Genomic DNA, 23649 nt, shown 5'->3' with positions numbered 1-23649 from the left:
CGCGCAGCGGCTATGTAGGTTATCCAACAACGCGAGGAGAGGAACCGACACAATAACCCCCACCGTAAGGTGTGGAACGTGACGCGATGGCCGGATCGCTACGTCCGTCCGTGCGCGGAACTCGTGTGTCGGACCCTCGCGCCCCCAGGCGCCCGAGTCCCGTTCTCGTCTGCCCCACCCTCCCTCCCTGGCAGACGTTTTGTAGTGTCCATGTGTGTGTTCGAGCGTCGGGGCCTTATTTGGGCGCCGACGCTCGGGGTCGTCTGGCAACGGCACCGGGAGCTCGAGACGCAGCTCTCGGGGCCAGCCAACCCAGGAGTCGATTTTAGGACCAATCTCAATGACAATCTATATCAACATGAACGACGGGGACTCGGACGCGATGGATAACGGCCTGATTACCGGAGCGTCTGCTGGACGAGCACAGACGCTGGGGGGAAACTCTCGCCCGGAGGCGGATTGGGGATGGGGGGGGCGCCGCGCCGCCGCCGCCGTGCCGCCTTCTCCCGCTGCTCCCGCTTTGATCTCCCTCAGCTGCTTCTCCTCTCAACTCAACCTGTGAGCTTGCGAGGGCGGCGGGGCGGTGGCAGGGAGTGCGTTCTCAATCGATGGACAGGAGAAATCTTAGTCCCCGAGACTCGTAAAGAAATGTGTTTCAGAAATGTGGACAGCGGCGGCGACGCAAGCCTCGTCGCGGGCTGCTCCGGCTAGCGAAAGTCTCTGTGTGTGGACTAGAGACACCAGACAGGGTGAAGCGCGAGGGATAGTCTCCCGCGGTTGATGTCCACCGCCTTTGCGGTCACACAGATGCTCGCGCCAACTGTTGGGACGTGGCGGCCGCTGCCGCGCTTCTTGAGCTCGGAAGCGTGGAGGAGCCCGTCCGAACCGACACCCACGTCGACGAAAAGGCCAAACGGGGCGGCGTTCTTGACGACGGCGTGCTCGAACACGTCGCCCGCGCGCACGTCGGCGAGGGAACGCGGTGCGCTCGCCACGAGTTGCGGCGGCGGCGCGAGCTGTTCGCGCGGGTCGCCGCACAAGAGCGGGTCGCAAAGAAGCTCGACCAGCGCCGCCCGCCCGCCGCCAGGAGAGGCGGCGCCACCGCCGGGGGCAGGAGCAGCAGCGAGCGCACGGAGGCGCGCGCAGTCACCCTCGGCAAATCCCCCGCCGCGGCGCGCGAGCTGGCCAAGAGCGCCCGAGCCGATGCCAGCTGCCGCGAGCAGGGCTCGGGCCTACGGGTTCAACTCTCGTGTCAATCGTCTCCCGTGCGCTTTTAGGCGTGACTTTAATCGGGGCGTCGTCGCGCCTCGGCGTATGCTTCCGGGTGGACGCGGCTCGCGTCCAGCGGCTCCGCGAGCGGCGCACCGTCGGAAGCCGTGATGCGCAGGAAGCCGGCAATGTTGACGTACGTCTTGGGACCGATGCCGGGCACCTGCCTCAGCGACTCACGGCTCGAAAGCTCGCCCGCGGTGTCGATGTGGGCGCGCAGCGCGGATGCAGTCTTCCTGTTGAGGCCGGCGACGCGCTGCAGCAATGAAGGCGACGCGCCATTCACCTCGACTCCCACCGCTGCGACGGCGTCCTCGACGGCCGCATCCAGCCGCGCGCCGAGCTCCTTGGCGGGCAAATCGCGCTGGTACATTCCGACGCCCAGCGCGGCCGGCTCAATCTTGACAAACTCGGACAGCGGGTCGGCCAAACGGCGCGCAATCGAGACGGCGGCGCGGTGCTGCAGCGGCACATCGCCCAGCTCCGCCGCCGCTAGATCGGACGCTGAGTAGATTGAGGCGCCATTCTCGCGCACCACAGCGTATCGCAACCGTCCGCCGCCACGACGTGTCGCTGCGATTGCGGCGGCGACCAGCCTCTGCGCCTCACGGCTGTTCTGGCCGTCGCCCACCGCGACGGCTCCCACACCATGGCTGTCGCACAGCTCGGCAATCACGCGGACCGCCTCGTCCCACGCCGCTCCGTCGTGTACGCCAGAGCCGCGGGAGCCGCCAGCCCCACCGCCGCTGCTGCCACTGCCACGGGGCGGCAGCGGCGGCTTGACGGTGGCGTGGGCGGTAACGGAGGCGGTGCCCGCGGAGACCACCGCGAGCTTGTGGCCGTGTGCGAAGCCTGGGTCGACGCCAAGCACGGCCGTGCCGCGCAGCGGGGGCGCGAGCAGCAGCGGCGAAAGGTTGGCGGCGAAGCACTCGATCGCCTCGCACCGCGCCGCCTCGAGCGCGCGCCGCTGGACCTCGCGCGCAAGAGATGGCTTGAGCAGCCGGCTCCACGCCTCCGCGGCCGCGCCTGTGCATGGAACGAGGAGGCGGTGTGTTCGGACCTGCGAGTGGGTCGTGGGGAGCGAGGCCCTCGCGCCCTCTGCCAGGGCAAGGCAAAGGCGGTGTCCGCCGCCTGGCCTTGCGCTGTAGGAGCGGAGGGGCGGGCATGCGCGTGCGACAGCGGCGGCGACGGAAGCCTCGTCGCGGGGCGCGACGGAGAGCCGGAGCAGCTTGAGCTCGACGCCGCGGTGCATCGCCAGCCACGCGTGCGACGAGACCGCGCTGAGGGGCCGCTCAAAGTCCGCGTAGTCGCGAAAATTCTCGCCGCCGCTGGCCGCCGCCGCTGCGGTTGCCGTGCTCGCCTTCTTGGAGCTCGCGGCGCCGGCGCCGCCGCTCCCGCTGATCGATCGCTTGCCTGCGACCGCTGTGCATTTCACCAGCGCGCATCTGCGCAGCGCGCCGCGCGCAGCCTCGCGCACCGCGGGCGAACGAGCGGTCATCTCGGCCAGCACCTTTTGAGTGCCCTCACGCAGCGCCGCCTCGGTGCCGCCCTCGCTGGATCGAGCACCCGAACCCGCCGCCGCCGCGCGCAAGGCCTGGGAAAGCCCGCTATCGTCGATCGTCGCGCACCACATCGCCTGACGTGGCGGAGGGAGTGAAGGCGGGCACTGCTGGGCTTACGAGATCACAAAGCCTGGCGGGCCTGCGCCGCCGGCTCGCATCCAAGGGCGCGCGCCCGTTCTGCAAGTGAGCACGGCTTCGACTTGTGAGGCGCATAGACGTCTTCGAGCGCTGCCAGAGTGGGAGCCGCGCGCAGCGCGGCCTCGAGCTGGGCTGTCAAGCGATCCGTCTTGCGCAGCGCCGCAACGACCGCGTCGCACCGTGCTGCGAGGCTCGCCGCATCCCTTGACGCCGCATCGATTCGCCGCAGAAGCGGCGGGGCCATGCCACCGGTCTCGGGCTGCCGGTACCGAGCGATGAACGGCACAGTGTGTCCCTCGGCCAGCAGGCGGACGCAGCCTTCGACATGGGTAGGCAGCGCATCGAGATCCGAGGCCAGGGCGCGCACGGCAGCAGCGCTCAGGATGCCGGCGTCACGCGCGACGGGCGCCCTCTCGCTCGGCGGGTCGGCGGCTGCCTTCGGCCGCTTTGTGCCGGAGATGGCGGACGCGGTGGCGCTGCGCTTCATATATACATACAGAGAGACATACACACACACACACATACCGGGGACTGGCTGCTGTTAAAGAAAAAATCGTATCATTTGCGCCGGGGAGGCGTTGTTGGAGGCTAGGACGCAAGCGTCCGTCATCTACAAGTGTGGGACCTGCGGCGGTACCCGCCTCTGTTCCGGGCAGTGAGAGACGCAGGATCTGCACGCGAAGTGTGGTTACTTCCCCCAGGATTGGTCTTCTCTGCATGCGGGAACACCCTCGGGCGGCCGGGTGGGGCTGCGGCTGGAGCTAGCATGGCTCGATAGAGCCGAGACCCCGCGTTGAGGCGGCGCTCCTGTGGGCGGCTGTGGAATCGGGAGATTCGACCTTAGATCTCCAGTTATCTCATCCCAGTGGATGGACGTCCGGACGTCCCTTTGTGTTCCTCTCGCCGTCCGCCAGCGAGACGCTCTGTCGCTGGCGGCCGCAGTTTTCTGTGAAGTGGGAGGAGAGGAGAAGACGCAGTGAAGATGGCGCAGCAGCAGGCCCCGCCAGCTGCGCAGGCGCCCATCGTCGTCGTCGTTGACGAAGTTCAGATCACCAGCGATGCAGCGCTCGTTCTCGTTCCAGGGGCTCAGCACGTAAAGGACCACACGCCTTGTCTGAATTGGACCACGGTGTACGACAATGCAGGAGCAGTGACCAACTACACCCTGGGGCAGAGCGACGCCAAGGGCGCCTTGGAGGTCTTTTTTAGTTGCAACCATATGATGATAGGCAAGGCGTTCAGGAAAGTGAAGAAATAAGAAGAAGAGGACATGGTTCGACCTCGCGTGCGAGATGTGTGTCGCGACCCCTCGAGCCTCGTCGCCGGACACCTCCCGACACGGTGTGAAGACAACACAACTCCTCTCTCGACCGCTACTACGCCGCCGCTCTTCTCACCTTCTCACTGCGCAGCTCACGGCTCTCCCTCCTATTCCTCCTCCTCCTCCTCTATGCTCCTCCTCTTCCTCCTCCTCCTTCGCCGCCTCCTGCTCCTCCGCCTTCTTTTGAATTTTTGCCGATTTCTGTAAGCGTCCATTTTTGAATAGGTTTGGAAACCACCGAGGGGTACGATTCCACATAATTCATCCGACGGAAACGTGGCGATGGCACCTGATTCGGGGCGCAGTGTGGGGGGGGGGGGTGAGGATTTGGTTCTGAAGAAGGTGGGGCAGTACCGAGGGGGATGGGGGAGGGTCACCGTTTGGGCGAGCGAAGGCTGTGGCGCCGACGGCGGCACCCTTGTACGAGGCTGTGAGGGGAGCGGCGGCGAGAGGGGGGGCGACGGCGACGCAGGCGAGCCGCGCGCGCGCGCGACTGAGGGAAGCGCGGGCGGCGGGAAAAAGGAGAACGGCGGCGGCGGCGAGGCGCAAAACGGGGGCGGCGGAAGTGGGGGCGACGGCGGCGGCGGAGTGAATGGCGGCGCGCGCACGGACGGCGACGAAATCGACGGCGGGGAGGGGCGGGGCTGCATGGCGGCGGCGGACGCGCGCACATTTGTCGTGCTTGCGCATTGGCACCCGACGTCCTCTGCGTGCGCGCGGGAACGGCAGGGGTCATTTCGCGCGCACCGGGCGGCGCCGTGCTCGCAGGTCGCAGCAGCCGGGATCGCGGCAGAGTATGGTGGAGAGCTCTACCCGCGCACCTGCCCAGCGATGAGGTCGACGCCGCTCCTGGCAGGCGAGGCAGGGATCTCGGCGACGTTGGAGAGCGGGCGCACGATGTCGTGGGCGACGCCCGTCCGCAGCCACGTCGTGGTGACGACGATGGCGAGGAGCATCACGGTGGAGAGGAGCGTCCCGGCGCTGCTTGGGCTCGCTCGAGTTTCCGGTATAGGCATGGGCATGGGCACGGCATGGGTTTTTTTGTTGTATCAGGGCCTGAAGGTGGACCTCCAAGATTTTTTTTTATTGTTGCATGCAGGGAATGCACGAGCCGAGCCGCCAGCCACAGCCACAGGGCCGGCGCGACACCGATGGGGTCGTTTTGGGGGCATGGTGCCACGCATGGGCTGGTTTGTGAGTTGTTTGGTCGGCGGCCGACTACAGTGCTTCCCTCTCACCGGGCCCACCACGCAGACGCTGGACCCACGACGCCGCCGCCGGAGTCTTCCCGAGAGTCGGTCGCCGACTCCGCCGCCGCTGACGCCGCGCCCGTCACCTTCGGCGCGACCGGCTTTGGCATGCCTCCACCTGCTCCGGGGCGTGCCGCCGCCTCCTCTTTTCTCATCGCCTCCTGCTGCTGCGCCGCCATCGCCTCCTGCTGCTGCGCCGCCATCGCCTCCTGCTGCTGCGCCGCCATCGCCTCCTGCTCCTGCGCCGCCATCGCCTCCGCCTCGGCCACGCTGGACGCGAACCTCACCTCGAGCGGCGCGACCGGGACGCCGTCCTCCGGCAGCCGCACCTATTCAAGGCGACGCGTAGCTTAGAGGCAAGGGCCAGCTTGCCTCACCCCGCCGGGCCGGGGCGGCGCCGAGAAGCCGGCGCGGCCGTCGCTCTCGGGCTGGTCGGGGTCAAAGCCGGCGAGCGTTGCGCCTGCGTCTGCGTCCTCTCGCATCGCACGCGAAAGCCTTGCCCCCTCCAGCGACTCTAGCGCCTGCACCTTGCGCGCCACGGAGACCTCCGAGTCGGCCGGCGCGGCCCAGAGCTGGAGCGGCCTGCTCAACCGGTGCATCTGCTCCAGCTCCGGATGGAGGAGCCGCGCGTGCTCCAAGATAGCGCGCTTCTGCAAGAGCACGGCCGACGCCGCGTCGCACCGCCCGGCGGCGCCCACCGCCTTGCCCGCAAAGAAGAAGCGCGAGCCGCCGTCTGCCCGCACGTACACATCGCGGCTGCACTCCCTGCGGGGGCGGTGGAGGCACTCCCTGAGGAGAGAGACACGCGCGGTTGGGGCTGAGGTACGGAGGGACCTCTGCGGGTCGAGCCGCCACAGATCCTGGTGAGCTCGCATCGCGACCAGCATGGCCTTTTTGAGGTCAAACGCGGCGGGCTTGGCGGGCTTGCGCTTCCCGGCGGCGGCCTTGCGCTTGGCGGCCTTGGCCACGACGGCGGACGCACGCGCGGACGCAGGCAAAAGTCCGGCGAAGGGAGCGGCGTGTGGCACGAAGGCGGGCACGAAGGCGGGATCGAAGGCGGGCACGAAGGCGGGTAGCAACGCGACAAAGGCCATATACTGTCCCGTTTTGCTGTTCACAGCTAGGGACGGCCTCTGCGGCAAAGTCAGATCACCCCACCTACCTCCACCTCCCACCTACCACACCAAACCTTCGGCTCCCGCTCAGAGGCTCGCCGCGCCCGTGCGGCGCGCCGAGGCGGCGCCGAGGCCGGCGCCTTGCACCCGGCCCGCGGCCGGCACCGCCTCGCCCCACAACTGACCGCCCTGCGGCCCCTGCGCAGGCGTACCACAGGCGTCGCTCAAAGAGCGACGCCGGGTGTGGGCTGCTCCCTTGACCCGTCACCCGCCGCGCCCTCGCCCGGCCGCCTCACCGCTCACGGAGCGCTCAGCTGCTCGCCGCCGCCGCCGCGCGTCCCGCGCCGCCACGCTTGCCCTCCTTTGTGCCTGACGCGCGCGCTCTGCAGCGGCAGAGCGCGCGTCTGTCACAGACGGAGCAGCGACCGCGCCAGCGGTCGCTGCTCCGCCCCTCCGTCGCGCGCGCCGCGCGCGCGCTGCCGCCGCCGCCGCCGCCGCCGCCCCCTCCTCGCCGTCTTCCACCCCTACCTCTGTTGCGCGTGCCGCGCGCCGCGCGCTGCGCGCCCCTGCCCCCACCCCCGCCCCCGCCCCCGCTCCCGCTCCCAAGCGCCCCTTCCCCGGTAGGTGTGTGCGTAGAAAGTGGAACCAATCGAGAGGTGGCAGAAGCCGCCGTGTGTGACACATATTGCGGCACGTGAGTTTTGAGACAGAGCCCCGGCGCGCGCGCGCAGCGGGCAACAGGCGTTTTTTATGCAAACAGCAAACGGGACGGCCTGCGGCTGCGCAGCCTCTAACTATATCAGATACACCAACACACTCACTCTGCCGCCAGCGGCGGGGGCACGTCCTCCGGCTCCGGCTCCGGCTCGACCCGTCTCATGTACACGCCCTTGCCTACGTAGCGCTCGTTGTGCTCCACCGAGCTGGATGGCGCGACAAAGGAAAACGCGGGAGAGGACGGGTCGCCGAGCTGATCCACGACGCTCTGCAGAGAGAGGGCGCTGATCTGCGCGGGCCCATCGCTCTCCGGCGCGTCCGCGTTCGCCGCCGCCTCCACCGCCGCCGCGCAGTCCGCATGGCTCATGAAGAGCGGCATCACCAACCCTCCGTCGACGTACCGCCCCAGCTTGGTGCACGCAAAGAGCGGCAGGTCCTGCCCCATTGGTTGCGCGCCCTCGGGCGCGCCGGCCGCTCTCAACTCGGCCACGCCTGGCACGATCGCGGCCTTGCCGTCGTACGAGAGCCGGTAGGCGCCGCCGAGGCCGACGGCGATGAGGTCGCACCCGGGAACCTGGCGCTCGGTCGCCTTTTGCTGCGCCTTGGCGGCTGCCACGTCGGCGTAGAAGACCGCTAGCTTCCGCCTCCCCACCGTGTACTGCAGCGGCCTGCCCGCGTCGGCGATGGCGAAGACCGGAAGCTTGTCCAGCGCCGCGGTGATCGCGGACGCGGCGGCGGCAGAGGCGGCAGCCTCGCTGGCCACCTTCTCCTTGAAGACGCGGTTCTCGGCGATCGCCGCGCTCAGAATGGCGTCGTCGTCGTCCTCCGCGGGCTTCCTCGCCTCCTGCGGCTGGGAAGTGGACGCCTTGGCCTTACCCGCTTTGCCCATACTGCTGCGGCAGCTCGCTACGGCACTTGCTGAGAACCTCTTTCTTTTGCTGTTTGTGTCTGTGTTGACCAGCGTGTCGTCATCATCTGTCTAGCGTCCACCCATACCGCGTTGGTGTCCAGTCCGAGCCTGGCTGTTCTTCACCTTTCTACCTACCTACCTGGGCCAGTAAGCACCAGAAAGAAAGAAAGAGAGAAACGCAACCCAAGCGCCAAGGGAGGGATGGATGATGGTGGTGGTGGTGGTGGGTGGTGGTGCCAACCCAAGGGAGGGATATGGATGGGAGGACGGCACGCCGCCACCACACAGGGAATTTAAGGAGAGGAGTGTGGTGCTAGCCGTCGCCCGCCCTAACCCTTGGGGGGGGGGGGGGGGAGATTTATAGCAATACCAAACAACTCTAACACTCACACGTCATTTGGGGCCTGGAGCCCTGTTCACGCGCGCGCAAGACGTGCAGACAGGGTTGCCAGGTGAGAGCGAAGTTTGTTTGAACCCTTGGTCGTCTGCCTCTTTCTATCTATCAATCAGCTTTCTATCTCCCTTCGCAGTCCCTCGCCGATTCGTACCAGTCCCGTGTGCCCAGTGTTGCGCCCGGGTTTCTTGTTTTTCTTTTCAGCCCACGACCGTTTTCCCTTTCAGCCCAAGGGGCAGCCATGTGGGGCCTTTTGGCCAAACTTTTACAGATCACTCGCTGACCTCCGTGCGGGGATGTGTGCCGACACCAATACTGGAGCGGCCGCACACTGCTCGGTACCCCCCCTGCACACCTCTAAGCCCATGGCCGACCCCCCCCCCCCCCCCCCAGCAGCAGTGAGGGCTGAGGGAGGGTGTAGAGGATCTAGAGTGTAGAGCGCTGTAGAGCTGTAGAGATGTAGAGCGCTGGAGAGCGCTGTAGAGCTGTAGAGCTCTACATCCGGCGCGTGACGATGTGAGTCGCCTGTAGAGCGATGTAGAGGCGCTCTACAACGTGAAATCTCTACAACACTCTACATCATAAGCGGCGAACGAGGCACGGTCGCTCTCCGACATGAGGCGCGTTGCACTTGCCAGTGCTGCCCTGGCCTTCTGTCTGCCCGCCCAATGGGTGGGCAGGTGCCTCTGCTGCTGTGGCATGCCTCACGGCTGCGACTGGCCGGCGCCTCGGCGCGTCAGCTCGGCTCGGCGTAGCGATAGTGGCCTGCCAGCGCAACTCACCTGGACTCAACGCTCAGCCAGGAGCTCCCGCACGCGCTGGCGCGAGTCATGGCGCATGCAACGCGCAGCAATGCTCGCCTCGCCTCGCGCAAATGCGACCGTCCTCGCAGCCGACAGTCCACCGCCTGCTAAAGAAGCACAGCGACGAATGCGGCACCGGCCACCTCACAGCCAAGCGCCATCGCCGTCGGACGCGGCGACGCCGAGCGGTGGCCTCGCAGACGACGAGCGCGATGAGGCCGCCGCGCCGCCGGAGTGGCCGGCGCGTGCCAGCCGCTGGCCCGTCCAGCGTGGCGGGGCCGGCTCGCCCATCCTGGCCGGCGCGCTTGCCGACGCGAGAAGATCGCGCGGGAGGGCAAATCTTGGGCATACTGTTTGCAATCCTTCACGGCGACGTCACATCGGAACGAGTCGGATCGACGACTCCCCGCCTGCACCAGCGTGTGCGCCTTGCAATTCTATACAGAATCGGCGGCGGCGGCCATTGCGTTCGTACGGGTGGTTGTTGCAGCAGGGAAGGTCGGGTACTCGGGTTGAGCTGCGCAGGTGCTGCAGATGGCCGCCGTGGTGGTGCTCACCCAGGTTTCGGAAGTCCGCCTTGATGCGGTCAGTTCCCCCCAGGTTTGACCGCGCAGCTCGCAAGACTCGTCGAGCACTCGCAGCCTTTCTGCGCCTCTGACTCTGCAAGCTATGCGGGAAGAGCAGTTTATCCGCAATATATCGACGAGTTCGAGAGAGCCACAGGCTTTCGCTCGGGAGGGATTGAGTGCATCGCGACGGACTTCAGGTTACACCTGAAAATCTGACGGTTCTCGCTCCCCATCGAGCTCTTCTTGCCGCACGGCTCTTCTGTGTGCCGGCGCAGAGCTCCGTGCCAGCCTTCCAGCGTGATAGGAACGAGTGTATCGCTTCGACGGATCGACCGTGCTTGTTATCAAGACCGATGTGACGCACACAGTGACACATCAGACGACACATATTCTCCCACCCGCCGGGACGCAAAACGCTCTCGACGAGAGCCAGAAGAAGGCGTCCACACAGCAAGCCGCTCGGTCGATCACGTTGCTCGCTCGATGCCGGCGAGCGCATGGCGCACGCCTTGGACGGTGGCGAAGCCAAAAACACCGATGGTGGCCGTCCGCTGGCGTGAGCGGCGGCGGTCGAGACCTCACCATTCGCGCCGACGACCCAACCTCACGCGGAACAACCCAACCCGGGCCAAGCAAGGCAACCCAACCCAACCAACCCAACGAGAGAGAGAGAGAGAGAGAGAGAGAGAGAAAAGGCCCAGAGATAAAACTTCTGATGCCATGCGTGACCTAGTAGTGTCCCCAGCTATGGGCGTGTCCACGTTGGAGCCAGGTGTGGTGTGGACGCGAGAATAGCTCCGCCGTTCATGGAGGCAACCGATGCGAGTCGACTGGTGTGTGTCGTCGTGGTTTCGTATCAAGAATTCTCTCTCACCAACCCAACCCAACACGAAACAACCCAACTCAAAGCACGATTCTGAAGTTGGGCCCTCAGGCTCGGACTGGACACCAACGCGGTATGGGTGGACGCAAGACAGATGACGACGACACGCACGAGCGACACACGTCCGTGCCCAGAACGCGCAGAGCTCTGTGAACACCGGCGAGAGAATTTTTTCTCTTGACGTTTCTTCTGCGAAGAAACGTTCAAACACTCGGTGTCGAAACACCTCTCCGACGCGCTCGACTATAGTCTGCCCAAACAACGTTTTTTGTGTCTGCCCACCGGCCTACGTGGCCGCAGGCGCACTGCAACGCACGCTCCGCTGCAGCCATGGCGGATCGCGTGCGCGAGGTGATGGAGTCGATGGTGCCGGAGCTGGAGGACGTGCAGCGCCGCGGCCTGTGCTCCGCCAGCGAGGTCAAGGCGCTCGTGCGGCGCCGCGAGCGCTTTGAGTACCTCGTGCACCGGCGATCGCCCCTTGCTGCGCGGTGGCCGGGGAGCGCGCCCCGCCATCACGTGCTGCGCCACGCATAGGCCCCGCGCGACGCGCGACGACTTTCTGCGCTACCTGCAGCTCGAGATGAACTTTGAGGCGCTGCTCAAGTGCAGGCGCCGGCGGCTCGGCATGACCAGGCAGGGCCCGCCCGACTTTGCGATCCGGCGCCGCATCCACTTCATTTTCAGCCGTGCGGCGCGGCGCTTCAAGGGGGACGAGCGGCTCTGGATGCAGTGGATCGACTTTGCCGAGCGGCGCAAGGCGGACAAGCGCCTCGAGCGCATCTACGGTCGCGCGCTTGCTGTCCTGCCCCACTCGGTAATGCCCCCTCGCGGCGCTCCCCTCGCAGCCCACCCCGCCCGCCGACCGCGCGTCACGCGCCCTCGATTCCCGCTCTGCCGCGCCCCTGACGCAATCGCTCACCTTGCCAGGTGCCCCTGTGGACACGCGCAGCCGCGTGGGAGTTTGAGGCGCGACAACAACCGAGAAGCCTCGACGGCTACAGACACCCAGACCCTTGGGCGAGCCACGCGCCAGCAGCTCCACTGCCACGGCATCAGCACCCTCCCTGGCGCGCCGGTGTCGCCCTCGGGCGGCGGACCACCTCTGCCCGCCGGCCGCGTGAGACCCCCAAAACTAGATGCCGCCGTGCTTCAGCCGCTGATGCTGCAGCTGCTGCTTCCACCTGTCAGGCGCGCTCCAATGCAAGCGCTGCGCGGCGGCTGCTGCAGCGGGCCCTGCGCGCCAACCGCGGCTCGCGCGAGCTGTGGCTGGCCTACTTTCGGTTTGAGCTCATTTTTGCGGAGCGCGTGCAGCGCCGGAGGAGCGCGCTCGGCATCGACGGCGGTGCGGGGGCGGCGGACGGCGACGACGTCGCGGCGGGGAGCATGGCTGATGGCGAGGAGGCTGGCGGCGAGGCTGGCGGCGAGGATGACGGCAAGGACGGCGGCGGACTGGAAGTCGGTGACGAGGACGAGGACGAGGACGGAGGCGCCGCCGGCCTGGCTCTTGCGCCCATGACGGACGTGGAGGGAGCGGAGGGCGGCGAGTTAGGAGGGGGTTCGGCGGCGACGAGCGCCGTCGCGCGCTACGTCTATGAGAGCGCGGTGGCGGCGATGCCCGAGGATGTCGAGCTTCGGCTAGGCTGTTTGCGTGCGTGTGGCGAGGTGGAGGCGGGCGCGCCGATACAAGCTGCCATCGAGACGAGCTTGCGCGACTCGTTCGGCGAGAGGTGCTCCAATATCTCGCCCCCTTCTCCACATACAAGCCCCTCGCGCCCTCCCACCAGTCCCGTCCCGTCCCTTCAGTGCGGCCGTGGCCGTGGCATTGGCATCGCTGCCCCTCGACCGATGCGCCGCGGATCCAGAGTGGGGCTCGGCGCACGCGGCCGCGCTCCGCGCCGCGCTGCAGTCTCTCGACGCGTCGTTGGCGGCGGCGCCTTCGGCGCCTCGCCTATTGGCGGCGTGGATGTGTGAGCCAGGGCCCCTAAGCGCCCTGAACACTTGTAGGCACGCCTCCGCGACGCGTGCGTCGCTTGGGTCGAGGCGGTGACACAAAGGGAGGGATTGCCGCCGGCCACCGTTGTGCGGATGCGGAAGAAGGGGCTCCAGTTGTGCAAGGCGGCACACGCCGCCGGCGAGGCATCGCCCTCCGTCTACCAGCGGTGGGCGGCGCTTCACTTCACGGCGGCTCTCTCCGCTGCGGACATTTCTGGGCTTTTGCCGGACGCCTCCGAGCCAGATGCGGCTCTGGCGTGGCGGCAGGTTTCCCGGCCCGCCCCTTGCGCGTCCCCTCGCTTCTCTCGCACCAGCGCTCCAGCCATCAACGCCCCGCCCCACCACGCGCCGCGCACATACGCGCGCTCACACACAACGCGCACGCACAGATTGAACGGCTTGCTCCCTCCCCTCTCGCCCCTGTATAGCTCGGAGGGAGCGATGGAGCGCACGACGGCGCGCTGCAGCTCGCCCTGTCGGCTTGCGAGGCGGGCGCGATCCGCCACCCGCAGGACGCAAGCCTCGCGTGCATGAGGCTGCGCTTGCTGCTCGCGCGCTGCGGGGAGCGACCCACCCTTTCCGATTTGGCACATTTGCGCGACCCTTTCCGTGAAGTTGCGAGCGCGTTGCGAGGCACGCCTGGCGCATTGTGCGTGTGGCGGGTGTGGATCGAGGCGGTGCGCTGCCGAGCGTGCTGGCGCCCAGCTGCCACACACCAGCATTTACGGGACCCCACCCCCCCCCCCCGGCTCCTCCCCGCAGGCGATTGCGGCCGCCGACTCGACCAGCCAGCCCCAGGCCCCCCGCCCTCCGGCCCTCCGGCCCCTTCTCCCGCCACTCCTCGTTTGGTTTGAGTACATGGAATGGAAGCAGATCCGTCTCTCCTCGCACGCAGGTGGTCCTCGCGGTCTGGCGGCGTGCGGAGGCTGCGCTGCGCGCAGAGAGCGCGCCGCTCAAGGCATCCTGCCTCCCCTGCTATCGCCCCGCTGCTTTTTTGCCTTCTCTCAACACCTCGCGTCCCGGCCTGTAGGTGCTGCTCGCAGAGTGGTTGTGCCGGCTCAACCTTTCTCGTGCACGCGAGCTGCGGCCGGCCCTACTCCGCTCCCCGCCCACGCCGCTCAGGGTGCATGAGGCACTGTTGGCCCATGAAACGGCAGAGGTGCGGCGCTTTTGAGACACCTTAACACACGCAAAACAGACCCCTCCAGACATGCACCAAGCAGTTTGGAGGCTACTGGCCGCTGTCGACCACCAGTGCCGTTCAATCCGCTTTTTCCCCTCTCTTTGCTCCCATGCAGGGACCCCTCTACGGCAAGTCGGTTTTGCAGGGCGCCTCCGCAGATCGGGCGGGGCAGTCGGGCGGCGTTTCCGCTCGCTGCGTCGCGGCCGAGCTCGTCGCTCTGTTTGAGCGAGCGGTCCTCGCGCTCCAGATGCTTCGTCCACTGAGACGCTCACTCACACACACACACTTTTCTTGCGTCTCGCACCCACCCACTCCCGATGCATGCAGGTGTCTGAGCATGGCCACGATTCGGTGGATTTGTGGCTGCACTACGCCAGGTGCCACCTCCGCCAGGGTGCCTTTGCCAAAGCCAGCGCGGTCCACGACCGGGCCCTCCGAGTACTCAAGGAACAGCTCCACTCCGACTTCGTCACGCGGTATCAGGAGGCGTTGCGCGGCGACGCGGAGTGATGCTCGGTCGGAATCTCTTGTCGTTGTCGAGAGTGCGCATCGGCGGCGATGGAGAGGCATTCGCGTTGCACAAGCGTCGAGGCGGCGCTCCCGCTCGAGAGATGGGCAGCCTCCGGCGTGTTTAATGTTGCGTTCGTTCGGACACGCCTGGACGCGGAGTTTCGCCCCGATGCCCCGACATCACGAGCCCTTGCGTGGCTCACGTGCGCGCGCGCGCGTGCGGTGTGTGTACATGAGTATGTTGTATGTGTGCGTCTGACCCATACTCATGTACAGCAGTGTGGTGTGCGAACGTCTTAACCCCTTTCCGCAGCGCTCACTACTCTTTCGTATACTGCGATCTGGCCACGCCACTACTCACACTTGCGATTAAACGGTTATTTTGGTGCTGTCGTGGTCTCTTTGCTAGTTATATAGGGACCTTGGCGCCGGGGTCACGACACACACGAGGAACTTGCATGTTGCAAGTCGTGGCCGAGGCGGCGACGGGAGCGGTGCAGAGGTGGATCCAGCTCAACGATGAGGCTACCGCGCGCATAATGAAGAGAGAGGAACACATTGAGTGGCTGAGGAAGCTCTTCGCTGGGTGGAAGGAGGCCCGGCCAGCCTTGAGGGAGTCGCGGAGGAGGAGGGATATAACAGAGGTACCGTAACGTGGGGACGGGCCAACAGCCAGTGGGACGAACGAGGGCCGCGACGGCGGCCCAAACGGGAGGGAGCGGAGACAGTGGGCAGCGAGCGAAGTGGGTGAGACTGATGATGCTCCTTCGACTTAGGGAGCGGTTCAGCTGCTGGGCGGGCTTCAGGGTGGTGCTCACGCGAACAGGAATCGACGCGATGTACAAAGCATACAAGAAAGGGGAGAAAGAAGAGGAGAGACCCCAGTGATGACGAAGCAGAAGCTAGCGCAGACGAGAGCAGGGCAGACCCGGGGACTGGGGAGCCGGAGCAGACGGCATCGGCCGCCGAGGGAACGTTGGGAAAAGAGGCACGAGGAGGGCGGCGGCGACCTCAACCGACTATGAAGGACCCGTCACCAGACGACGCAGGGCGGACGACGGGGAGGCGGAGCAGACGCGCAGGGCGAGACGAGGGAGGGAGCAGGATGTTGCGGAGATCAGCAGGAGGATGTACGACGAGATTAGGAGCAGCAGGGACCCGAGGGACCATGTGGAAGACGGCTAGTGCTAGTCCCCCATCGGGAGGACGACCCCGGCTAGTCGCCGACCACACCCACAAAGAACCCTGCACAAAGACCGCAGGGCGGGGACCTGTTCCTTTTTACCCATCTCCTAGTAGAGGTGTCTCCGTTTTATTATTTATTTGCTAGTTATAGTTAGTGCGCCCTGGGGAGGACGACCCCGGCTAGTCGCCGACCACACCCACAAAGAACCCTGCACAAAGATCGCAAGGGCGGGGGCCTGTTCCTTTTTACCCATCTCACAGTAGAGAGGTGTCCGTTTTTATTTATTTAGTGCGCCCTGGTCAGGCGCTCACCAAAGGGCCTTCGCCCTCAGCCGGCGCTCCGCTTTGTGCGCGTCGTGTTCCGCCTTGATTTCTCTCCGGTCAGCATTCGCCGCGCCCCGCTCCTGCTTCTTCGCCTTTCGCAGCTTTTGCTTGCGCGTGAGCTTCTGCGCCGCCTGATGTCGACGTGGGCGCGGCGTAAGACACCGGAACATGCATCTAGGACGGCATCGGAACAGGCCAAGTTTCGACCGCGCGCGCCTTGGATATCTTTGTCTTGACAACTCGTGGTTTGAGCAAGCCGGTCGCGCTCGTCGTGGTGAGCGCGTCCGTGTCCATGCTGTCGGCAGCTGCCTCACGCCTGCAAGGTTGTCACGCGCTCTTGGCGGTGCACGCGGCATGCTCCTACGCGGGCGGGCGGCGACACCTGCGGCGCGACGCTGAGCTGCGCTTGCCCATTGACGGATGCGAGTCAGGAGCGGCTGGCTGGCCCCCGGCTGGCTGCGAGCGCTTCGAGCCCTTGCTTGTGCGCGTCCGCGAGGCCAGATATAAAAAAGCTCGTTTTAACTTCCCGGGCGAACTGGCGAACTGGTTCGTGAACTGGTTCGGTGAACTCGCGGTTCGTTCGGTTTCGGAGTTCGCTCTGGACGGCATCCCCTTGGTTCGCTGCATGGTTCGGTCGTTCGCCCTTGGGTGCCCGAACCCTCGAACTAGTTCGTGAACTCGAGCCTTTTCTTTGAAGCCGGAGGAGGCGGTCAGGCTGAGCGGGTCCCCCCCCTCCCCCCTTCAATGGTCCGCGGCGGGCGGCGGCGCACCGGGGTAGTCGCGCCCGTAGTCCGCTAGATTGCAGACTGTCGCGGACCGTCAGAACTGTGCTAGTGCCGCCTGTGTATATGGGCACCTGAGATTGAGGGTCAGACCGCGTCCGCACGCGCGCACGTGGCGCAGTTGCGCGAGTTCGTTCGTTCAGCGCGGCTCGGCTGAGCCGAACGAACGAACTAGCGATGATTTTCTTTTTTCCTAAGTTCGAACGGAGTTCACGAACGTTCGTTCGGTTTCGCAGTTCGCGCCTTCCACAGCCGGCGCGGTCCGTTCAGTTACGAGGTTCGGGCTGGGCCCCGCCGGCTGCGTTCGTTCGAGTTCGGAGTTCGCGAAATCCGCGCGAACGTCAAGGGCTGAAAAAGCTTGGTTTACTTTGGCCGCGTTGGGTGTTTTAGTACAAACCCACGTGTTTTGCGCCGGTTGGCACGCCCCAAGGACGTACCACGCCCCATTTCGAAGTACGGCGAAGTACGGGGGCGATGCCGCCGCGGAGCCAAGCTGCAGAAACGAGCTTTTAGTGCTTATGAGCATAAGCACTGGATTCTCATGCGCGCGGAGCGCGCCGGTGCTCTACCCGGACACGCGCGGAGCGCGCTAGCTGGACACCGCACGCGCGGAGCGCGCTAGCTAGACACACACGCGCGGAGCGCGCTGGCTAGATACCGCGCGGAGCGCGCGTGGCACCTATGTGCGCGGAGCGCACCGCGGTAGAGTCTAGTACCTGACATCCCCTGGGGTCCTGCCACTAAAGGCGGTTTGGGACTCGATCAGCTTGGACGACCACGGGCACGGAGGCAAGCCTCAACGTCCCGTGGCCTGGCCGCGTCGCCGAAAGGGATCGCACCACAGACCAGAGAGAGGGAGGAGCTAACCATGCGGAGAGCCCTCAGTGCTCAGAACGACCCCCTTATCCCAGGAGAGGGTGGGTGGGGAAAGCGAAGAACCGGCGCAGCCAGAGTGCTGGCGCGGTCGCAGAGCCTGGCGCGGCCACAGAGCTGGCACGGCGCCGGGCCAGGAAGAGCAGCGAGAGAGCTGCAGGAGCAGCACGCAAAGAGCGCGGCCACGAGGCACGCGGAACGTGCTTGGACGTACGTCGCGTCCTGAGTGTTCACGGAGAAAAATCCGTGAAGACTGGCAGGAGGGATGAAGACCCTTCATATGAGAAGACGCTCCTCTCCGCCGCCGCTTGGCTGCAGCACCCAATGACGCCGCCCGCCTTTGCGAGGGGGCGTCTGGACGTGCTTGGCGGTTGACGCCGGCCCGCCACTGCGCCTCGTGTGCGTCCACCTCCGTCGAGGTCGACGCGTCGAGATCGGAGCGCATCACCGAGACGCCAGAGCCCGCCTTCGCCGACATGATTCCCGCCTGAGAGCTCGGTGGAGTGTGCCGTCGCCCGAAACGGAAAACCGGACACGGGAAAATAAAGGTAGGATGACGAGGTTTGCCCTGGACCTTACCGACACGGGGAAATATAAGGTAAGATAAATTTTCAGTATACTTTTTTAGCTTGAGCACTTGAGCACTGGATAGGGTCGATTCCGCATTACTTTTAGAGATCAGTATTGGATGGTGTCGGCACACCAATCTCTCCCTCTCACATCCCCACACGAGGTCAGCGGCGCGCAGTGCCTCTCTCGCAGGCTGATATTTTCATGGCTGTTTTCGAGCTTGTTTTTGTTTCAGACTAGGGGGCCCGACCCCCTCAGAGGCGGCGGGCGGGCGCCCACAGACCGAGTCCGAGTACCGAGAGATCAAAACGCGACGGCCCAGTCAAGCACCCCTTGTCGCTTGCGTGAAGTGTGTGCAGTGGCCAATGTCCAATGACTCGTACACTTTATACCACTCGCTTGCTTTTTTTCGCTCCAGTCCTGCGGATCTTCAGGGCTACGAAGCCTTTCACACTCCAAGGGGCTGACTTTATACGTCAGTATATCTCTTTGTATAAGCTGTTGTATACTCTAGGACTAGGTGTGTGAGGCTGTGAGGCGCGCGTGGCGCGACTGCAGTCTGCACACCAAGTGCTCCAAGTGCTCCAATTTATACAAAGTGTTGAGATTTGGTAACAGTGGTCAGAGTGCGCTAACACCTCACCTTGACCTAGAAATACTCGTCGCCTCCTCCGTAGTCTGTGGAGCCTCGCCCCACCTGCTCGGCCGATTCCGACGGTGGCCCGCCGTCCGCCGGAGCCGCATCCAACGCTCGCCCCGCTTGGTCGGACGAGCCGTCGCGGAGAACCGGCGCGGAAGGCGCCTCTAGCGTCACCGAAGCGGGCCTCGGCGTTGACGGCGCAGCGGCGCGTGGCGAGCGACTAGGCCACATCCGCTTGAGCTCACTCAAGAAAGCGTGCACCTGCGAGAGGCACCACTCGCCCTCCGCCTCGGCCGCGAGGTAGCGAGATACGCCATCGAGGCCCGCCTCTGCCTCGGGCAGCTGCGCCTCGAGCGCGCGCCGCCGCGGCCTTGCCGCCGAGAGAAATCCCCGCGCGCGAGCCACGAAGATGTGATCGTGTGAGCCCGTGCCTTCCTCAACGCCCCCGGTGGCCTCTGGGCCGCTACTGCCGTCGTCGCCGCAACCGCCGTCACCGCCGCCTCCAGCGCCTCCAGCACCACCGCTGCCCTCGCCGCCCTCGCCGCCCTCGCCGCCCTCGCCGCCCTCGCCACCCTCGCCACCCTCGTCGTGCAGTGGCGCCTCTCGCAACGCCTGCGTGAGGTCCTCCTCGACGGTGTCGATGGAAGCCTGCAGCTCGCGCAGCTCGAGCGCAAGCTCGGCGAGGCAGAGGCGCGTCGCGCCCGGCAGCGACGGCATCTCCTCCTCCAAATCGCCGGGAAGCGACGGGGTGTGCGCCGCAAGATACCCGATGATGCCGCCACGAGACTGCGGTCTCCCTCCGGCGAGCAATTTGGGCAACGAACCAACCTCGAACCCCTTCGCGCCTCCGCGGAACGTAGCCGCGTTCAGGGTATTTCCCACACCGAGCAATGTACCCAGTAGGCGTCGGAGCGTGCCCGAGCCCATCACCTCTGCGGCCGCCTCGGAACAAACGCGGAGCTGCGACGAGAGCTGCGCCGCGCGCGGCAGGTAGGACTGCTCCGCGAGCAAGAGCCGGAGGCGCGGCGCGAGACGTGGTACGCCTCCGACAATGGCGAAGAAGGCCTCCGCCTCGCCGAGGGACGCCTCGACAGCGTGTGTGTCGTCGAGGGCCACGCCTCTCGACTCGAGCCACTGCCGGACCAGCCGCACTTCCCCCGGCCGCGGGAGCGCGCACGGCGAGCCCGCTGTCCCCAGCAGCACCTCGATGCGGTCTGCGGGAAGCACGGCGGCGTCCAGGGTCGCGGCGGCGTCCCTCAACGCCGGCAGTGAGACGCGCCACGAGCGGAGCACGATGCCGATGGCGGAGGAGCGCTTCGGCTCGAGGAGCACTGTGCGGCTCCCACTGCTACGCGGCGTGTCGGGGCCGCCGCTGTCGCCGCGCCCTCCCGCTGCGCTGCCGGCGCCACGAGACGTGTCGCCTTGGGAGGCGGGAGGGGGTTGCGACAGCGGCGAGCCCGCATTGGCGGTGGTGCAGCGGACCGTCAACCCGGCGGCGATGGCTGCAGCGGCGCCCTTGCGGCGAGTGGGCGTGAGTCCGAAGTTATCCTCCAGCGACTCTGTCGAGACGGGCGAGAGCAGGACGCTCTCCCAGACGGAGCCAGCAACTGCGTGGCGGACGGTGAGGCGGGAGTGTGGCAACAGGTGAGGTGGTGAGGTGGTGAGGTGGTGAGACTGGGCAGGTGTTGCGTGCGTACTTCGGGCCGCTGGAAGCTTTGTCCACGGCAGCGAGGAGAGGGACCGCCGTCGCGGCGACGCGGTGCGTCCCAGAAGGGGCGGCTGCAGCGGCGGCGGAGGAGGAGGAGGAGGCGCCACCGCCTCGCTGGTGCCACCAGGGCCATGCGATTCCAGCGGCGGCGGGCGCGGCGGTGGCGGCGGCGGCGGCGGCGGCGGCGGCGGCGGCGGCGGGGCTCCATCTTGTCCGATGGGCGGCGGTTCGAAGACGCGCGCATCCGCCCCCTGGCTTGGCGAGCCACCATCGCCTCCGCTCGCTCCGCCCCCTCCTTCTTCTGCTGAGGACACCGCCGTGCCACCGCCTGCGCGGGTCTTCCGCAGCACCTCCTCAGACTGGTCGAGCGCAGTCGTGGCAAGATGATTCGCGGTGAGCAGTGCGTCGTCGAGCTCCGCTACGCGCGCGGACAGTTGAGCTGTGCGACGCTTCTCGGCCGCCAGCTCCGCCTCTGTGAGCCGCAGCATGGACTGCACAAGAGCGAGCTGCTCCTCACGCGCGCGCAGTTCCTCCTGCGCCTCGAGGACGCACTCGGAGAGAATCCATACGCGCTCCGACTCACCGCCGTGCTCCTCCTGCACGACACGATTGCTCTCGGGCGTGCTGCGGCGCCACATGCGATGGTGGCAACTAACGCCCCGGCGACGGCTGCAACGAGTGGGTTCGGGGGCCTGTCCGTTGGGGGCCTGTCTCGAGCGGCGGCGGAGGCACCGGGCGAGAGAGGCTGACCACGAAGAAGAATCCTCCGACCAAGACTCGCGCGGCACCGGCTCTGACTAGCGACCCGCTAATGAGATCTTAGCGTGCAAGCCCCACCGGCCGGCGGATGGGGGAGAGAGAGATTTTAGGCTGTGAACAAGCTTTTCCTCTCGCACCCCGTCTCTTTTCGTTTCCCTTTTTCTGCCAAATCGGCAAAATACCGGGTATTTTGCGGGTATACCTGGAAAAACCCGGGTATAACTGGAAAATACCCTGCGACCGCCTGGGTATCGTGCCGATTTCCTCAATTTTGCCTCAGATTTTGCCCCAGACTGTCGCGGGGGGAGGTGACTGCACCAAAACCCGCGAAGAGTTGAGAAGAGGGAACTCGAGATTGGCCTTCGCCGCATTTAGATATCGCGTCCAGTGGTCGAATTGTTGTCGGCGGGCCGAATGTCGTTTCACCTCTGTCGTTGGTCCCAGAGGCGGGGTCAGCGTGGTTGTGGGAGAGCCCTGCAATCGGCCTGCGCGTGTGCCGCGTGGGCCCGTGTCCATGAACAAAACTACCCATACAGCGAGCTCGTCCGAGGCGAGTCCGTGGGTGGAGACCAACCCTCCAGTGGAGAGAGCAGCGCCCGTGCCAGAGGACGCGCCTCCTCCTATTGGCCTCTTGCGAGGGAGGACCTGGGGAAGCGCATCGTCGGGAGACGACGATGCGGTGAGCTATGCAACCTCCGGGCCTACGTCACGGCTTCCTGCGCCGCGTCGAGGCTCGCCGAGCGGGCGCGTAGGTCGACTCGACACGACACGGCCCCAAACATCCCACGTCTCGCTCGCGTTCTGCCAGCTCTCTGCCCGCAGTCGCTGCTGCTCACGCTCTCGCCGCGCGTCTCCTGTGCTGCACGCCCACACGTGCGCCGCCCGTCCGCCGCGCGGGGGCGAAGCGCTCTTTGGTGGCGACACGAGCTGCTGTGCCACCGACTCTGGGCAGCCAAGGGATCCTGCCAAAGGCATACTCCGCCTTTCCCTGACAGGCCGTCCAACCAAAATGGCAAGGCTACCCTCGCCTCGCCGGCAAGAAGACTGCTGGAGACGTGTGCGCATCGCTTATATGTGCCAAGCTTCCGAGCGTCAGCAGCCTGTTGGGTGACCCCCACCACCCGTGTCCCAAAGTGAGAATTCCGACTGCAGTGCCAGTGCGCGCCAGTCCTGTGCCGGGTAAAAGAGAAAGAAAGAAAACAGACAAGCCAATGGAGGGATGGGAGGACGGCACGCCGCCACCACACAGGGATTTTAACCGCCGGGTGTCGTTCGAGGGAGCGGTGCGTCCTCGAATTCTTTGTTTTGTTCGCAGTACAATTGTAGTCTCTCTCAACACTCAAGCCGCTGGGGTGGGAGAAAAACACGCAAAGTACCTCCACGGGCGTCAGGTTTCTTTGTTTTCCTGCACGGAAGTAGTACTGTATCGCCAGACGCTCTCTCACCCGCGCGGCTTCGAAACAGAACAGCATCGTGTAGAGCGACATACTGCACTGCATCCTTGGTAACGTACTCCACGAGTTGACTGTACGATGCGCGGGCAGTACGGTCCCTCACGTAGCAATACATGGCACGTGGCTGCGTGTCTGTCGCCGGGAAAAGTGTGGTTCTTGCCCAAAAATGCGTGTGTGGTTTTTGCCCATGCAGTGCATTTTCTGCATTCGCATGCATCTCCTGCATTACAACTGCATTGCAACATTCGATGCATTTTGCGCGTGATTGCATTTCGTTGCATATGCATTCGATGCATTTTGCGCGTGATTGCATTTCGTTGCATTCTGCATTCGATGCATTTTGTGCGTGATTGCATAACAGTGCATCATTCGATGCATTCGGGGCATGACTGCATATCTTTTGCAATTTGAGGGCAAGAACCTTAGGCAAGTGCACCACCCAGACTCCTCCCCCCTCCCCTCCCCTCCCCTCCGCAGTCTTGAATGCACAATAATGCGTTCAAATGCCATGATATGCAACATATGCAACAGTTTTTGAAAAAAATGTGCATGGGCAAAAACCACACGCATTTTTGGGCAAGAACCACAAGACACGCATTTTTAGGCAAGAACCAGGATCCAGGTGGCGTTTATTTTTGCTTGGCCGGGTATCATGACGGGGTAGGTAGGGTAGGTCTGGGCCCTCCCGTCGGGTTTTTCCCTCTCTTCAAGCTGGAATTTTCACAGCAGAAAAAGAAA

The 23649-nt window shown here is 65.4% G+C and overlaps 5 protein-coding genes across 5 annotated transcripts; 1 reads left to right on the top strand and 4 right to left on the bottom strand.

Moving 5' to 3' along the window:
- Window positions 1–348: 348 nt before the first annotated feature.
- On the bottom strand, window positions 349–3737 carry EMIHUDRAFT_455554 (hypothetical protein; the record flags this gene model as incomplete). Its single annotated transcript, XM_005787040.1, has 7 exons — window positions 349–394; window positions 742–1232; window positions 1331–1954; window positions 2096–2242; window positions 2447–2905; window positions 3049–3405; window positions 3699–3737. The coding sequence occupies 7 exons, from the start codon at window positions 3735–3737 to the stop codon at window positions 349–351; spliced, it is 2163 nt and encodes a 720-aa protein (XP_005787097.1).
- Window positions 3738–5486: 1749 nt separating this feature from the next.
- EMIHUDRAFT_467581 (hypothetical protein) lies at window positions 5487–8278 on the bottom strand. Its single transcript, XM_005787039.1, has 4 exons — window positions 7477–8278; window positions 6375–6650; window positions 5918–6305; window positions 5487–5869 (listed from the first exon to the last, which is right to left on the bottom strand). The coding sequence occupies exons 1-4, from the start codon at window positions 8259–8261 to the stop codon at window positions 5525–5527; spliced, it is 1794 nt and encodes a 597-aa protein (XP_005787096.1). The 5' UTR covers window positions 8262–8278; the 3' UTR covers window positions 5487–5524.
- Window positions 8279–11261: 2983 nt separating this feature from the next.
- Window positions 11262–14616, top strand: EMIHUDRAFT_111205 (hypothetical protein; the record flags this gene model as incomplete). Its single annotated transcript, XM_005787038.1, has 8 exons — window positions 11262–11419; window positions 11466–11745; window positions 12120–12593; window positions 12936–13190; window positions 13352–13600; window positions 13686–13818; window positions 13954–13973; window positions 14434–14616. The coding sequence occupies 8 exons, from the start codon at window positions 11262–11264 to the stop codon at window positions 14614–14616; spliced, it is 1752 nt and encodes a 583-aa protein (XP_005787095.1).
- Window positions 14617–16109: 1493 nt separating this feature from the next.
- On the bottom strand, window positions 16110–16539 carry EMIHUDRAFT_228448 (hypothetical protein; the record flags this gene model as incomplete). The annotated part of the gene is made up of 3 exons (XM_005787037.1): window positions 16110–16256; window positions 16333–16441; window positions 16508–16539. 3 exons carry the CDS (start codon window positions 16537–16539, stop codon window positions 16110–16112), a joined length of 288 nt encoding a protein of 95 aa, XP_005787094.1.
- A 2460-nt stretch (window positions 16540–18999) lies between these two features.
- On the bottom strand, window positions 19000–21336 carry EMIHUDRAFT_228447 (hypothetical protein; the record flags this gene model as incomplete). The annotated part of the gene is made up of 4 exons (XM_005787036.1): window positions 19000–19174; window positions 19265–19421; window positions 19572–20597; window positions 20967–21336. 4 exons carry the CDS (start codon window positions 21334–21336, stop codon window positions 19000–19002), a joined length of 1728 nt encoding a protein of 575 aa, XP_005787093.1.
- Between the last annotated feature and the right edge of the window lie 2313 nt (window positions 21337–23649).

This window comes from Emiliania huxleyi (assembly GCF_000372725.1).
Source record: "Emiliania huxleyi CCMP1516 chromosome Unknown EMIHUscaffold_147, whole genome shotgun sequence".
Lineage (NCBI taxonomy): Eukaryota > Haptophyta > Isochrysidales > Noelaerhabdaceae > Emiliania > Emiliania huxleyi.
Note: the sequence above shows the minus strand (reverse complement) of the source record. Positions and strands in the feature narration are given on the sequence as shown.

Coding starts and splice junctions, on each gene's coding strand:
- EMIHUDRAFT_467581 (XM_005787039.1), bottom strand. CDS start 8,261: ATGGGCAAAGCGGGTAAGGCCAAGGCGTCCACTTCCCAGCCGCAGGAG. Junction 6,651..7,476: donor CCCCCGCCGCTGGCGGCAGA/GTGAGTGTGTTG, acceptor AGCTGTGAACAG/CAAAACGGGACAGTATATGG. Junction 6,306..6,374: donor TGGCGGCTCGACCCGCAGAG/GTCCCTCCGTAC, acceptor CCGCCCCCGCAG/GGAGTGCAGCCGCGATGTGT.